General features: G+C 37.6%; 1 protein-coding gene across 9 annotated transcripts in view; it reads right to left on the reverse strand.

Annotated features, from left to right (window-relative positions):
- LOC128699988 (uncharacterized) overlaps positions 1-14,735 on the reverse strand; it is a 51,544-nt gene that overhangs the window by 26,600 nt on the left and 10,209 nt on the right. For 7 of the 9 annotated variants that reach the window (XM_053792860.2, XM_053792861.2, XM_053792858.2 and 4 more), the window contains 3 exons: positions 10,435-10,533; positions 9,859-10,092; positions 5,315-5,450 (listed from right to left, as the gene is read on the reverse strand). In XM_053792860.2, the coding sequence (XP_053648835.2) occupies positions 5,315-5,450; positions 9,859-10,092; positions 10,435-10,533 (469 nt within the window). The remainder of the gene's footprint in view (positions 1-5,314; positions 5,451-9,858; positions 10,093-10,434; positions 10,534-14,735) is intronic. The other 2 variants (XM_053792857.2, XM_053792856.2) reach the window with 2 other exon arrangements.

A 14,735-nucleotide genomic window follows, 5' to 3' on the forward strand; every position in this document is an offset into this window, starting at 1 on the left:
TAGTTGATACCTAGATAGTAGGCCCTTAGCTCAGGACTCAACAAATGGAAAGTGAATTTGTGCAGAGAGCACCTCATGTTTCTTTGTCAATATCACACAATATTTGCATATTCAAATTTAGAAGTAGAAACTACACTAGACATTGTATTCTAATATAGGCCTACCATATAAACCTACATTACTCTAGGTAGTACTGTAAGCTATTTACAAAACTACATCAAGTACTGATGGCATTGTTTTTGTTCTCTCACTATGTATTAGGTGGCTTTCCAAATTTTATCTGAAGATTTGTGACAATTGTAATAATGTGTAATAAATGCATAACAGTACTGGCCTGCTAGTTTTAAGACTGGTTGCCATGGGTTAGAGTCTTGCCCATTCCATGAGATATCTTTATCTGATGCTGAGAAAATATTTAAAAAATTTATCTGCACACATTTATATCACACAGCTAAAATGGGTACCAAATGACCAATGACTGGTAAGGAACTCAACAGCAGCCAAAATGCAGAAAATACCATACATTAAATTGGCTATTGTTTTATAAGAGACAAGTGGGTGAAAAAGCTTATGAAATCTCCGAAGCTATCAGACTAGCTTCCTCTATGGTATATACTGTTTGTAAACAGAGAATACAGTGAAAAATAAAGCAAAATCTTAGTGCTTTATGAGATACAATAATGCTTAATAATGCCTAAATTATTATATTTAGGAGAAAGCACTAAACCCATAAGAGTTACTTAGTGCCTAGAGAATGGAAGGCAATTAAGTTTGATTGAAGGGATGAGAGTCCAATTCCTTAGATCAAGAACCCTCACCGGTATCAAGGAACCTTTCTTGCGAGGAGTGATGCTTAAAACTGCTAAAAATATCCTGAGAACATAATGAATTACTTGACAATATTCTTAACATCTGTATACCTTAATAAGTTACACCCCTACTTCTACACCTTTCCAGAGTGTAGTGCCTTTGTATAGTTTCCAGCACATTTACAGTATGTCCATTTTGTAATACAGAGACCAGAACCGAGTTTCATAATTAAACTGAGATCATATCAATGATGTATATGGCTCTATTATAACTTTGTGACTTCAGTTACTTAAACCTCTTGTAATGAAGCCAGGAAATATATTAATTAGCTTTAATACAAACACTTTTGTTCTGTTGTCTTGGATATAGATTTTTACTAACTCCAAACTTTTTTTTTTTTTTTTTGCAAGACTAAAAACCCAGCTGACAAATACTATAATTATATTCTCATTGGCAAAGTAAGTTGACCAAGAAAGTATATAAATTTGGGGTAAAAGGAAGGTGTAAGATAACTCCTATGAAGGGTGGAAGGTAAAGTATGAAGGAAGTTTAAAATGGTAGGTAATCATTTAGCAAGCAAATGTGAGCATCTTTGACTGGAGTAATCGAAGACAACTGATTATGTGAATTTTACATGCTGTTTGAGCAAGAATGTAACATTTATGAAACAATTCAGGGAACTTAGCTAGATGGACTCAAGAATTGGTGGCAGGAAGTACAGCACCTGCACCCTGGAGGATGGGTGGTGATTTTGCAGTTCAGAGGGTAATTTGAATTTTGATGTATGCACTTCTGGCAAGACGGTTATTGCATGAAAGATGATGCATGTGTTTCCTTTCTTTGGGTCACCCTACCTTGGTGGAAAACAGCTGGATAGAAGAAAATAAATGTAGAATGACCTAATGACTCAAATAAAGTAATTCAAATAAAAAAAAAATGGAAAAATACAAGTGTATGATGACCATAAATAAAATCAACGAAGTGAACATTTGTTTAGCAGACAAACTAATCATTCGTATAATAATGTTGTTCACTAATACCCTTTCTTTACATAAAGTTTTGTACTTGTTGCAAAATATATAAATGGAAACAGTTCAGTTAGTATAGAAGTGACAAATATGATATTACAGGTAAGAGAGAATTATGAAACAAAGTTTGACCAAACTTTGAAGGAATAAATATATTGTACTAATTTATAAGATAAAACACCAGCACCATAATTAGTTAAAGAAGTCTCAATCTGCAGATCAAACCCCACAATTAATTAAAATAAAAATGAAAGCCTGTGAAAAAGAAAGAAGAACAGAAAGCCTTTCTTTATTTATGAGAAATACAAATATATATCTCATCAGATCTTAAAATGTATAAATAAAAGGTAACAGCCGTAAGTGAGCAAACACAATACATCACACATACACCAATGCCTCATGAAAATGGGTTTCAAATAATTACTAAAATAAAATCACACATGCATAATATAGAAAGAATCCCTTATTGATGTCTTTGAACTATCAGTGAGGTCACTATATAGATAAACATTATGCTCGACTACTGTACATATAGTATATGAAAATATAGAATGTAGAGAAATTATGAAAATATTAGAGCGAATTAGGTTTTAAATATAAGTATTGTACAAAAAGAAACATAAAAGCTTAATATTTGGACAAATAGCATTTATAAACTACAGCACTCAAAGTCAAACAAATATATAAGGATTAATTTATATATATATATATATATATATATATATATATATATATATATATATATATATATATATATATATATATATATATATATATATATATATATATACATATATATATATATATACATATATATATATATATACATATATATATATATACATATATATATATATATATATATATATATATATATATATATATATATATCTATATATATATATCTATATCTATATATATATATATTTATTTTCAACAAAATGTCCTACAAAACAGAAGAAAATTCCATAATGGCAAAACTACATTACTGTACTTTAATCACTGTAGCTGAATATTCATTTACATAAAATGTATAAGATGAAAGATAATGAACAATAATGAAATAAATTATAAAAAACTACCTAACTGCAGGATCAACCTCAACTATTTATTTTCTATCACTTATACACTAAGTGACAACAAATTAAATTTCTACTGAAATGGATGAATTTATTGCGCTACAGAAATCAGCTCATAAAATTTGCTAATTATATTATGTATACACACATACACACACACACACACACACACACACACACACACATACATACACATACACATACACATACACACACACACACACATACACACACATCTCTCCATGGGTCCTTAGAGAGGGAGCAGATATGTTGTGTGTACCACTTACCACAATCTTCAACACATCCCTGGAAACTGGGCAACTACCTGAGGTATGGAAGACAGCAAATGTAGTTCCCATTTTCAAAAAAGGAGACAGAAAAGAGGCACTAAACTATAGACCTGTGTCATTGACGTGTATAGTATGCAAAATTATGGAGAAGATTATCAGGAGGAGAGTGGTGGAGCACCTGGAACGGAACAGGAGTATAAATGCCAACCAGCACGGATTCACGGAAGGCAAATCCTGTGTCACAAACCTTCTGGAGTTCTATGATAAAATAACAGAAGTAAGACAAGAGAGAGAGGGGTGGGTTGATTGCATCTTCTTGGACTGCAAGAAGGCCTTTGACACAGTTCCTCACAAGAGATTAGTGCAGAAGCTAGAGCATCAGGCGCATATAACAGGAAGGGCACTGCAATGGATCAGAGAATACCTGACAGGGAGGCAACAACGAGTCATGGTACGTAATGATGTATCACAGTGGGCACCTGTGACGAGCGGGGTCCCACAGGGGTCGGTCTTAGGACCAGTGCTATTTTTGGTATATGTGAACGACATGACGGAAGGGTTAGACTCAGAAGTGTCCCTGTTTGCAGATGATGTGAAGTTAATGAGGAGAATTAAATCTGATGAGGACCAGGCAGGACTTCAAAGAGACCTGGACAGACTGGACACCTGGTCCAGCAAATGGCTTCTCGAATTTAATCCTGCCAAATGCAAAGTCATGAAGATAGGGGAAGGGCACAGAAGACCGCAGACAGAGTATAGGCTAGGTGGACAAAGACTGCAAACCTCACTCAAGGAGAAAGATCTTGGGGTGAGTATAACACCGAGCATGTCTCCGGAAGCACACATCAATCAGATAACTGCTGCAGCATATGGGCGCCTGGCAAACCTGAGAACAGCATTCCGATACCTTAGTAAGGAATCATTCAAGACACTGTACACCGTGTATGTCAGGCCCATACTGGAGTATGCAGCACCTGTTTGGAACCCGCACTTGATAAAGCACGTCAAGAAACTAGAGAAAGTACAAAGGTTTGCAACAAGGTTAGTTCCAGAGCTAAGGGGAATGTCCTATGAAGAAAGATTAAGGGAAATCGGCCTGACGACACTGGAGGACAGGAGGGTCAGGGGAGACATGATAACGACATATAAAATACTGCGTGGAATAGACAAGGTGGACAAGGACAGGATGTTCCAGGGAGGGGACACAGAAACAAGAGGCCACAATTGGAAGTTGAAGACACAAATGAGTCAGAGAGATAGTAGGAAGTATTTCTTCAGTCATAGAGTTGTAAGGCAGTGGAATAGCCTAGGAAATGACGTAGTGGAGGCAGGAACCATACACAGTTTTAAGACGAGGTTTGATAAAGCTCATGGAGCGGGGAGAGAGAGGGCCTAGTAGCAACCGGTGAAGAGGCGGGGCCAGGAGCTAGGACTCGACCCCTGCAACCACAAATAGGTGAGTACAAATAGGTGAGTACACACACACACACACACACACACACACACACACACACACACACACACACACACACACACACACACACACATTCTTATTGCTATACAAAAAATTGAGAACAAATAGAGAAAATTTAAAAATCTATAATACCTTTACTGTAACAATAATAATATACAGGTCGGCCATCACTAATCTGGCATCAATGGGACCTGTAGTGTGCCAGATTAGTGAGTTTGTCGGATTACAGACTGGTTAAGTTAGAAGTTAAAATACTCTTAATTATTCTATCAATAGAGACTCTTTCTGCTACATCTTCCTCATTTTCATCACTGCTTTCTCCTCCACTGGCTTGCTGCTGTGGATTTACAACTATTTGCACAATTTCTGCGTCAGTATAATAACGAAATTTGAAATTATGCTAGCCGAAGTTAGTGCCAGATTACTGATGGAACCGTATAACTGATTGCCGGATTAGTGATGGCTGACCTGTACCAGATATGAATATCACAATCACACATTTTAAGTCTGGACTCAAGCAGTGTTTCGCAATATGCAGTACGTATTATGCGACAAATCTAAATGTGTAGGTCTAGTTGAGCAGCATTTGCCGCTTTCTTCTCTGCCTTGTAAGTGAAGGAGAGGCAGCAGTACCTGAGGAGTGATTGCGATCGTCATAGTCGTCATCGGGAATGTGTGGCAAAGCCTTAACATTACGATTCATATCTTCATCTGCTAGTTCACCAGAGCTGTAACTACGACGCAGTTGATTCACAATACCACCACCTCCCTAGGGCAGAAACATTAATTTTTTTATTAAAGTGAACTCATAGTAAAGATACTGTATGGTATACGAGCACCACAAACAAGCATGGGAATCCCAATTTACATCTCAAAAATGTCTAATATTGTATTTAACCTCTAAGCTTCCTATGATGTAAATTTATACCAACTGGGAAAATGCCATAGAAGTATATTTATGAATAAATTCTAGTGCCTCTAAAATGGCCACAACTGGCTGAGTTAGGCCTACATCAGAGAAGACAGGTCTGGGCCATTGGTGTGTGAATAAATAAAAAATGTTGTGTTCAGAGTATTGTTGGAACCAGAAAATGTTATTTCTTTAGTATATATTACTAAATAATAAATAGAAGTGACATACTATAAGAAAATGTAGGAACTGGTTACATTCAAACCATCATATCTCCATAAGTACTACTTCGATTTTACTCATTCTTGTTTCATTATACTTCTATTTAAAAAAAAAAAAAAAAAAAAAAAAAAAAAAAAAAAAAAAGAGGGGGAGGAGATTTTTGGGAATGGGGTCTGGGGGGGAGGGGTTAGAGGGGGTTGGGGTTGGAGGGGAGAGGGAGGGTCAGAGGGGGGGGTCAGAGGGGGGGTCAGGGGGGGGTCAGAGGGGGGGGTCAGAGGGGGGTCTGGGGTTGATGGAAAAAAATATAATTTTTATTATTATCTCAATCACTGGCACTGAGGGCATGTTTATTTTAGACCTTTTGGTAATTTAAGGGTTAAATAAGAAAAAAAAATAAAGATGCAAATACTAAGGGCAAACTTACATCTGAACCTTGGGAAAAAAAAAATTTCCTAAATACTATTTATGCACATAAACAAATACCTACTCTATTATAAATACAGTACAGCATTACAAAAAAATTAGCTTATAATAATTTTTACATGTACACAGTACATAGCATTCTAAAGCATTTGCCCTTACTATCTGCAACATTGCACAGGACTAAGTCTGATTGTCAAGGAATATTGCTAAAGAATAAAAGAAACTGAAGTGAAAAAATATACATATATTAACTCTGTATAAAGATGAAGAGCTGTACTAGCACTAAACATTTATGGCATTACTAATGCTGAAGTAATATTAGTACCTCTTTTAATATGCCAAGTACAGTACCATAGCAAATTTCAGTTTGGAAAAACTAATTTTTAAACTACTGGACAGATTTATGAGTATTAATGACTCTTGTAATGTCTTAATATCCATGGTTTGCTCTGTGAAGTTTTTGATAATTTGATCACTGATCCACCCCATAAACAAATAAATATCATACCGTAAGTTGTGATCTAAATTTCTCTACACAAAAAAAAAATATGTAAGACAGTACTATATATAGAATAAGAGGCAATGGTCAATTCCTTTATTAAAACAAGTCTAACATTAGCTTGTGCTAAAAAAATTTCACCTTTCAAATGCATTTCTCTCTCAGATGCAATTTACAGTATCTACCCATTGTATCTTTTCTCCCACTCTACCATGTGTAGCCTTCGGTCAGCTTAACTGACTCTCTACCCTCACATCCAGGCTACCTCCCTGCTTTATGACAACACAAAATTTTTCTTCTCTCCAAAAAAGTCATAAACCCAAGGAACACTCTACCTGTAAATGTCAAAATTATGACTATACTACAATAGCAGGGTATTAGAAAAAAAAAAACTACCCAAGGAACCCAAGGAAGTACAGTACTATTATTCCTTCCTATTAGGATGTGCGTGTATGTGAGAAAGATAAGAATGGGAATGGGAAGTGAGGGGAGAGGAACTCTGTCATGAGAAATGGGAAAATTATTTTCTTCTGATGTGAATCATAGGCATATGATAACCTATCCAGTTGATCTTTTGGCCATTTGACCAAGGCCTTCTTTTACTGACTTATAAGTCTACCCTGTTAAATGTTTTGCACTCTGAGGGATTGCTAGTCTTTCCTATATCTCTTATCTGCAATTTCCTTTTAAATTTAGGAGGCCTGGTCAGAGACTGGTCAATGGAGGCAAAACCCCCAGAGTCACTGACAGATGTATTAGATAATTATTTAATATTCATCTAGAGAAATTCATCAAGAAAACCAGACTTCCTGCCCACCTAAGTCACCAGGGAACAGCAGGCAACAGATAAGTACAGTTAAGTAATGCAAGAAAAAAGAAGAAGAAAAAAAAAGGATGCTGAAACTTCATTCACACATAAATATGGGATGAGGAAAATGGAAGGGAGTTAATGGAACAAGAACCTTTTCACTCTTTGGCTATCATACAAGACTTGGGAAAACGAAAAAAATTCTTAAACTCTGATTACACACAGTTTCCTCAATATGTAATTTTAAAAATAAGCAAAAAATTTATTTAATTGGTAAATCAGATAAATCAAGAGATGAAAAATAAGCAAAGTTAAGACCAAAGAAACAAAAAATAGTACATCATGATGAACAGTCCCTTGGTGTGACAGACCATTAAGATGTGCAAATATTAATTTTACATAATAATTGCTATATAAACAACTGATTAATCTGTTCTAACAAAAAGCAAAATGTGTTTCTTGAAATATTCTCTCCATTTTAAATAGTATTAAACCAGAAAATCCAATTAATTATCCACCATTAGCTGTTGTTCATTTGTATTAAAGTTCACTCTGTTTAATTGTGAACTTTTACCATTCTATGCATTGTGTAAATAAGACAGATCAGCAGTTCTTGCAATCTGAAGTATTTAAGCAACTACACATGTTTATTATCAATATATTAATAACAATGACAATAATAATATTGTGCAATAATCATAAAAATATCAATATAATAACTCCTCACCTTTCTATAAAATTGTAACACCTGTGAATAAAATTTTAACATTAAAACCCATAATACTAAAGAAGAAAATTTCTACATTACTCAACTTAAAATGTCAAGATATAGTAAGTAGATATAGTTTAAGATATATCTGGTCTCCTATCCCAGCATATCTCACAAAAGAATTACAAAAGTAACTACTGACTAGCATACTGGCTAAGATACTAAAAAAAGACAAGAGAACATGTGAACACACAGAGAGACCAAAGAGAGAACCAGCATGGGTTTAGATGGAAATATCTTCTTTCACATAACTCCTGAATTTTATGTTAGGCAACATTTCTTAAACAATATCTGCTGGTAGCAAGTTGAAAAACACCAGATGATGCTGACATACAGCTTTCCAAATACCCCAGTAATTTTGGTACCCGTGCTTTCTTTTCTTTTAGGCTTATTCTACACCTCAGCAATTTTCTCATCCCAATACATTTTTATAGCAGTTTAGTCAGGAACCTAACCCTCAAGTATTTTCCATATATATTATTAGGTATCTCAAACTTGTACAGTTGAAAGAGTACACTACAAGTACTTTAAGGCATTCCCATAGTTTAAATGTTTAATCAACTATGTACCATAATGGACCTCAATAGCCTTTTTAATTTTGATATTAGTTTGCATAAAGTGGTCAGAGAATATTATTGAGACATTCTGCTTTATATGGTATATGCTGGAATTGATTGCATATTTATTTACCCGCATGATTATCTTTCAGCATTTATGAGTTATTGTATTAAAAGTAACAACTCTATTGAATCTGTGTGTGTTGTAAGAGGCAACTAACATGTCAGGAACAAGGGGCTAGTAACCCCTTCTCCTGTATACATTACTAATGTTAAATAGAGAAACTTTTTCTTTCTGGGTCACCCTGCTTTGGCAGAATGTGGCCGGTGTGTTGAAAGAACTCTATTATATACCAAATGCCAACTTGAGGTTATCAGAGCATCATGTGATGTTAGATTATAGGTGTAGTGAGCTTGGTTTAGACTTGCCATTACATGTATGCCCCAGAGTAAGCTGATATTCCTAAAATATTATTCTATAATTGGCAAACAGGGAGATACAATACCTAACAGCAATATAAACGTTTTTCTTACTAATATACATGGTTCTTAAACATGTGAGGCCAATTCCAAGAGGAATTCTTGAATTATATTTCCTATCTGGCAAAAATAAAAACATTAGGTAATGCATCCCCTTTCTAGGAACATCTAATAAACACAAATTGTTTTCAAAATAGTCACCTGGGGGTTACACTGTCTAATTTCAAGAAAGAATTTTGTTCTATAAACATCCGTAAGTATTTTAAGCTTCAAAATCAATGCAAAATGGCATTCTCAAGATGTCTGGAAATAAAGGTAGGGAGATGGAAAAAAAAAAAAAAAAATTAGGCAAACAGTGAAGAGAAAGAAAGGCAAGACCACAATGTATTGTAGCCCCATCTATTAGGGGATACCTAATTAGTTATAAAATACAGTACATCCAGGAAACACAGGAAAAGAGTTAAGACAACTTACAAGCAACACTACTATACATTTTGTATATTACTTGCCTGGTTTCCTTGACTTGCCTTAATTGCGGTCTGCATTAAAACCGTGGTAGCATAATTAACTCCCTTGGTGCCAAGCTGTATAACAGTGGAGTAACCTTGCTGCTTTGCCTGAGCAATGCAGTTATCAATGTCATCTTCTCGACGGGTCAACCATGGATGTACAAATTTGCGGTACAAAATGGATGAGCCCCGGGTGGCTGGAGACAAGAGCCACAGCACAACCAAGATCTTCAGCTGTGGGTACAATACTTATTTTGCTAGACAAATTCCCATTGGAGAAAGTTTTATCAATCCCTTACAATTACCATATTGAACAAATATATCAATACTACACTGAATTAAAACAAGAAATTAAAAGATGTATCTTAAAACTCAACTCTATAAAAGGGAACACTATAGTAAACAGAGGCAATAATCTAAAAAGAGAGAAGTAAAATAAATCAATAACTGGACAATAATTTCTACTGAATGAACTTATTGAGTGCATACAGCAATTCCAGAAAAATATGATAATTATTTAAGCAATACTGACAGTACGTATTTTAAGCATTCATATAGGCAATCATAGTAACATACCTCGTAATAGAAAGGAAACCAGAAACTTAAGAAGAGATCGGTTAGTGTTTCGAAACATGTGAAGAAGGCAAACACAATCCAGTACATCATCCATTTTACCTGTTGAATGAGGAACACCATTATTGACTCAAATACAAAGTATTTTCAGATAACACTGCAGTATTATTATTACACCCCACTGAATGCATTGCAAAGTGCTAAAACCTTAAGGATTATACAATGCTTTGGAATCAAAAATAAAAACTGATCCAAGGAGAGGGATAGCTAATATTCCTTGGATCAAGGAAAATGCGTTAAAATGACTGCAACAGTTTTACCTACTCTGGCCTACCAATCTTACCTCACTTTGCTTATCCCAATCACACTTAAAAGCCTACAAAAGAAAATTTGTGGCATATTGGCAGCTTGCTTGAGTAAAATACCCACACAAATTCAACTTGAAATTTTCAAGAAAGTTTTGGTAAATGTGCACTTCACAGTGTATCTGAATAGTTATACAGTACAGTACTGTAGTTCTGGAAACCTTGTAAAATACAGAAAACTCTCAATTTAACAAACATTGGAAATACTGTTCAGGATAAAATTCGCTAGGTAAACTGATTTGGAAACAACGGACAAAGTAATTTTTTACTGATTCGTCATTTACAATCACTGTGAAACAATCTCAACTCAATCCACCACAATCTCCATTAAAAAAGACCATATAAGTTAGGAACTGGTGAAGGTTGGTGGCAGGGGGTAGGGTAGTGATGGTGGGTGGCAGGGGGTATGGTGGAGGTGGGTAGAGGAGTAGGTGCAGCAAGGAGCGTCCTACATCACCCACTTCTTATTTAATATACACGTAATTGCTACATCTGCCCCCGTCCTCTCTCTCTCTCACACACACACAAAACTACTAATACAGTTACATTACCACAGCGAGACATAAACCAGGGTGCCCCGTGGCCTAGTGGCCAAAGTTCTTGCTTCACAAAGCGAGTGTCTGGGTTCGATTCCCAGCGAGGGTGGAAACATTGGGCTAGTTTCCTTACACCGGTTGTCTATGTTCCCCATCAGTAAAATGGGTACATGGGTGTTAGTCGACTGGTGTGGGTTGCATCCTGGGACAAAACTGACCTAATTTGCCAGAAATGCTCTGCATAACAAGGGGCTTTCTACATAGAAGCATGTCATTCATGTCAGCTAGGTCTGTATACCATGTACTTGTAGAAATCAAGATATTATTATTATTATTATACCAATGTGCTTCTAAATGGCAGTGAAGGTGAAAAGAAGAAAATGTATACAGTGCAATATATCCCTATCCCAGTACAGGCGAAGAAAAAAATGTGTGTGTGTGTGAGAGAGAGAGAGAGAGAGAGTGTACTCACCTAATTGTGGTTGCAGGGGTCGAGACTCAGCTCCTGGCCCTGCCTCTTCACTGATCGCTACTGGGTCCTCTCTCTCTCTGCTTCCTGAGCTTTGTCATACCTCTTCTTAAAACTATGTATGGTTCCTGAATGTGTGGGTCAGTGTGTGTGTGTGTCTGTACTCACCTATTTGTGGTTGCAGGGGTCGAGTCATAGCTCCTGGCCCCGCCTCTTCGCTGATTGCTACTAGGTCCTCTCTCTCCCTGCTCCATGAGCTTTATCATACCTCACCTTAAAACTATGTATGGTTCCCGCCTCCACTACTTCACTTTCTAGGCCATTCCACGGCTTGACTACTCTATGACTGAAGAAATACTTCCTAACATCCCTTTGATTCATCTGAGTCTTCAACTTCCAATTGTGACCTCTTGTGTCTGTGTCCCATCTCTGGAACATCCCGTCTTTGTCCACCTCGTCTATTCCGTGCAGTATTTTATATGTCGTTATCATGTCTCCCCTGACCCTCCTGGCCTCCAGTGTCATCAGGCCGATTTCCCTCAACCTTTCTTCGTAGGACAATCCCCGTAGCTCTGGGACTAGTCTTGTTGCAAACCTTTGCACTTTCTCTAATTTCTTGACGTGCTTGACTAGGTGTGGATTCCAAACTGGTGCTGCATACTCCAGTATGGGCCTGACGTAAATGGTATACAGAGTCTTGAACGATTCCTTACTGAGGTATCGGAACGCTATCCGTAGGTTTGCCAGGCGCCCGTATGCTGCAGCAGTTATCTGATTGATGTGCGCCTCAGGAGATATGCTTGGTGTTATACTCACCCCCAGATCTTTTTCCTTGAGTGAGGTTTGCAAACTTTGGCCATCTAAACTATATTGTGTCTGCGGTCTTCTTTGCCTTTCCCCAATCTTCATGTGTGTGTGTGTCTGTGTGTGTGTGTCTGTGTGTGTGTGTCTGTGAGTGTGTGTCTGTGTTAGTTACCATTTGGTCCTAGGCACATGTCGATTAGACACTAGGCCTGTTGTATGTGCATAGTGGTAGTGTGGTGGTGGTAATGGTGGTAATGGTGGTGATAGTGGTAGTGTGGTGGTGGTGGTGGTGGTGGTAGTGGTGGTGGTGGTGGTGGTAGTGGTGGTAATGGTGTGTGTCTGTGTGTGTGTGTCTGTGTCTGTGTGTCTGTGTCTGTGTGTCTGTGTGTGTGTCTGTGTGTGTGTCTGTGTGTGTGTGTCTGTGTGTGTGTCTGTGTGTGTGTGTCTGTGTGTGTGTGTCTATTTGTGTGTGTCTGTGTGTGTCTGTCTGTGTCTCAAGTCAACCTAGTAACCATTATAATATAATAAATCAATGCAACCAAGTTTCAGCAAACTAAGAGAGGAGCCAGGAGGATGTTGACGACACGGAAGAGATGATCTAACAGACTCGAGGTTAGCAAAATAAAGATACCAGACTGAACAGAGTAGGAGAAACAGTGGCAAATAAAAGAAAAAGAATTAAGTCAAGACAGAACTGGGAGATTTTTTAACTCACAAATGTGGAAGACATCCAGATATCTAAATAAATATTAACATACATTTTTAAAAACAGTGAAGACGTTAAAATACATTATACAGTGTTAGAAACATTCTGCTGTGTTGTAGATTTGCCGGTATAATCGCCCGGCCCGGAGGAAGTACAAAAACCTCTTCGTCTTCTGGGACCAGCTGCCCCCAGGCCTAGCCCCATTCCCCACCCCCACGGAGATCGGAGGGAGAAGCTAGGCACCTTGGGCTGCCACAAACCCCTCCCACTCTCGGCTCGAATAGTGTGGCAGCTGCATAGCAGCAGACGATGTCTTGAGGCGCAAAGGCAGCAAGCACTACAGGATCCTTTTGGAGTCACACCCCAGCCTTGGGCATTAAGCCCGAGCGCGCTGGGGAAGCTCAAGAATACCTCTTGCTGTGTTTGTTGTTGCTGCTGCTGCTGCTGCTGCTGCTGCTACTACTACTACTACACTTGTCCGTTGCACTGTGCTAGAAACATTGAACACGAAGAACAATCACAAAGAGGCACGTACTGTACAGAGAGGGTAGTTCAATGCTCTTAAGTCGTACAATGACCCGGAAAGTGGAGACCAAGTTGTTGATGGCGCGAAAACGGAGGTACCGTTTATTTTCCGATCTTTTCGACAAATAAAGAGGCCAAAGTGTTGCACATGTATCTTATTTACCTGGAAAGTACGGGTACTGAAGCTGGAGCTCTGATTCTGGAAATATGACTGGGGCACGGATTACTACTGTTCAGTATTCTGGGTGGCAATAACCCTATGACCCTGGGGTACAGTAGGTCTCATCAAACCCTAATATCTATTGTCTTTTTATACAAGCGTAATACAGTGAATGGTTACCAGCGAGAAATGAGCTTTTACACAAGACGAGCATCAAGCAGCAACTTCACTCTGACTACCCTTCTCCAGAACATCGCTATATCTGAGATCACTTATTCCTAGGATGACTCGAGTCTGGAGCATGTTCGTAATGCATATCAACGAAATAAAGTCAGTTGATCAAATGCTAGCCCACAGATGATTCCAACTTCATCCTGTTCCCTATTTGTATGTCTCGTAATAAAACGGCTTTTAAATGAGCTGATGCAACAGCTCTTAGCCTGTAAATAAAGTTAGGAATCCTTTCTTGTTAAACCCTCTGTAAAAAAAAAAAAAAATGCATTGTGGTGCTTTCGTTCCTATGTTCAACAATGGTGAAGCTCTTCTCAAAACTCCAGCTAAAAGCTGGGTTCCAGTGGTTTAGAGGCTGGGTTAAACACTGGGGAAGCTCGAGGTCTGATTACCACCTCTGGCATGCAGACAACTGTCGAAAGTGATGGTGATCCAGATTATTTATTATAATAGAGGGGAAGCGCTAAACCCGGAGGATTATACAGCGCCTGGGGGGGGGGGGGATGTG

The sequence above is a fragment of the Cherax quadricarinatus genome, chromosome 64 (genome assembly GCF_038502225.1).
Source record: "Cherax quadricarinatus isolate ZL_2023a chromosome 64, ASM3850222v1, whole genome shotgun sequence".
NCBI lineage: Eukaryota > Metazoa > Arthropoda > Malacostraca > Decapoda > Parastacidae > Cherax > Cherax quadricarinatus.